General features: G+C 64.9%; 1 protein-coding gene across 1 annotated transcript; it reads right to left on the reverse strand.

Moving 5' to 3' along the window:
- Nucleotides 1-482: 482 nt before the first annotated feature.
- Nucleotides 483-1,538, reverse strand: LOC105310959 (autophagy-related protein 2 homolog A-like; the record flags this gene model as incomplete). Its single annotated transcript, XM_011387031.2, has 2 exons — nucleotides 483-1,169; nucleotides 1,251-1,538. Coding segments are annotated over 2 exons (525 nt in total), but the record flags the coding sequence as incomplete, so codon positions are not given.
- Nucleotides 1,539-1,626: the final 88 nt, after the last annotated feature.

A 1,626-nucleotide genomic window follows, 5' to 3' on the forward strand; every position in this document is an offset into this window, starting at 1 on the left:
CCTTGTCAGTTGCGCAGGGATTATCAGGAGGGACCTGAGGCTCTGATACCAAGGGTGTAGCCTCAGGACATGCAGTCAGGGTCTGAGACTCGCCAGGGTACCCACGGCCCCACCCTCTGCTCTGGTCCAACATCCTCACAGCCAAACCATCACACCTGGTCCCAGGTAAGGCTGGACCCTGGGCTCTTGCAGGAATAGAACCAAGAAACATCGTCTGGGAAAGTGCCCGGCAAGAGCCATTCCTCCTCCCCGCTCCACTTGGCTCCTGCCACATCAGAAGTGAGGCCAGGGTCGGGGCCCCCCAGGAGGGTGGTGAGCAAGAGCCCAGTGCGGCGGCAGGACAGCCAAGGGAAGGAGCGTAGGGATGGGTAGGTGACAGGCTTAGAGGCCAGGGCCCAGGACCCTGTCCTGCTGGGCGTGGTGGGTGTGGCGACCCCTGGTGGTGACTTGGGAGTCGCCAGGGCAGTCCAGGTACGCAGGAAGAGGAGGCTGGCGGTGGGCAGTTTATTCCACTTCATGCAGACACTGACCCACACGTTCGGGAGCTTAAAAATAATACACTGAACCACACGGCATCTGTCCCCCACCTCCTCCAGAGACACAGAAAGACACTTGGCTGAGTGGGGTCAGGGGTCTGAGGTTCCAAAAGCCTCCATCCTGGGGCAAGGCAGCAGTGTGGCCCAGGTGGTGGGGACAGTGTCCTTTCTCCCCAGAGAAAAAGTGCAGAGACAGGGCCAAGGCCCCAGGCAGGGCGGCCCCACGCCCACGGCGATTGGCAGCAGGCGCCGAGGAGGGTCATTCTCTGTCCTTCCCCGGAGGGCCTGGTCCGCCCAGCTGGGGGCCACAGCTCTGGGGGGTGAGGGAGCCGAGGTGGCCCTGGGCTGCTGGGCGCGGCGGGCAGGCGGCGCCCTGGAGTCCTAGGCACCTGGTGCTCAGTCCTGGGCCTCGTCCGAACGCCACTTGAGCGTGTGGTCCTTGTGAGCGTCGGGGAGGATCTGGTTGCGCATGCCCCCGAGCAGGTTGGACGTGGCCTCTGTGGCCAGGATGAGGGGCTTCACCACCGTTGGGGGCAGCTGGCGGATCACGCCCCCCACAGCACCCGTCAGCCCCTTCTGCTCATGGCCCCGAGACGCCACATCGCAGATGGTCTGGGCCGTGTCCAGGATGCCCTGTGGAGGAGGGAGGTCAGCATGAGGGTCTGGTGGGGAGGCAGGTGTAGGGTGATAGGAAGCAGGGCCGGGCGTCATTACCTCTCGAACTGTGTCGTAGGCCTTGGCCACACCCTCCCGCAGGTCAGCAGGCTGCTGGCCTTTGCGCAATCTTCGCACAGAGCGCTTGTCCTGCAGGGAGCGGGAGATGGGTGCCGCCGGGGACAGGATGTCATACACCGTCTCAGCTGTGGCCTGGGGGAGCACGAGGAACAGCGCATGAGGAGAGCTGGCCCAGGCAGACACGACCGACCCCCAGCCCGGGGAGCCCCTGCCCCTGCCCCACAGCCACGCTTTCCTAGGGTCCTGCCAAGGCTTCCGCCAGCCAGATCAGGGGGCCTCAGGGGACTGCATGCCTCCTCAGGGCCTGCTTCCGACATCCTCTGGCCCCGAACCCCTCCTTCCTGACCACCACGTC

Source organism: Pteropus vampyrus, unplaced genomic scaffold (assembly GCF_000151845.1).
Source record: "Pteropus vampyrus isolate Shadow unplaced genomic scaffold, Pvam_2.0 Scaffold18295, whole genome shotgun sequence".
NCBI lineage: Eukaryota > Metazoa > Chordata > Mammalia > Chiroptera > Pteropodidae > Pteropus > Pteropus vampyrus.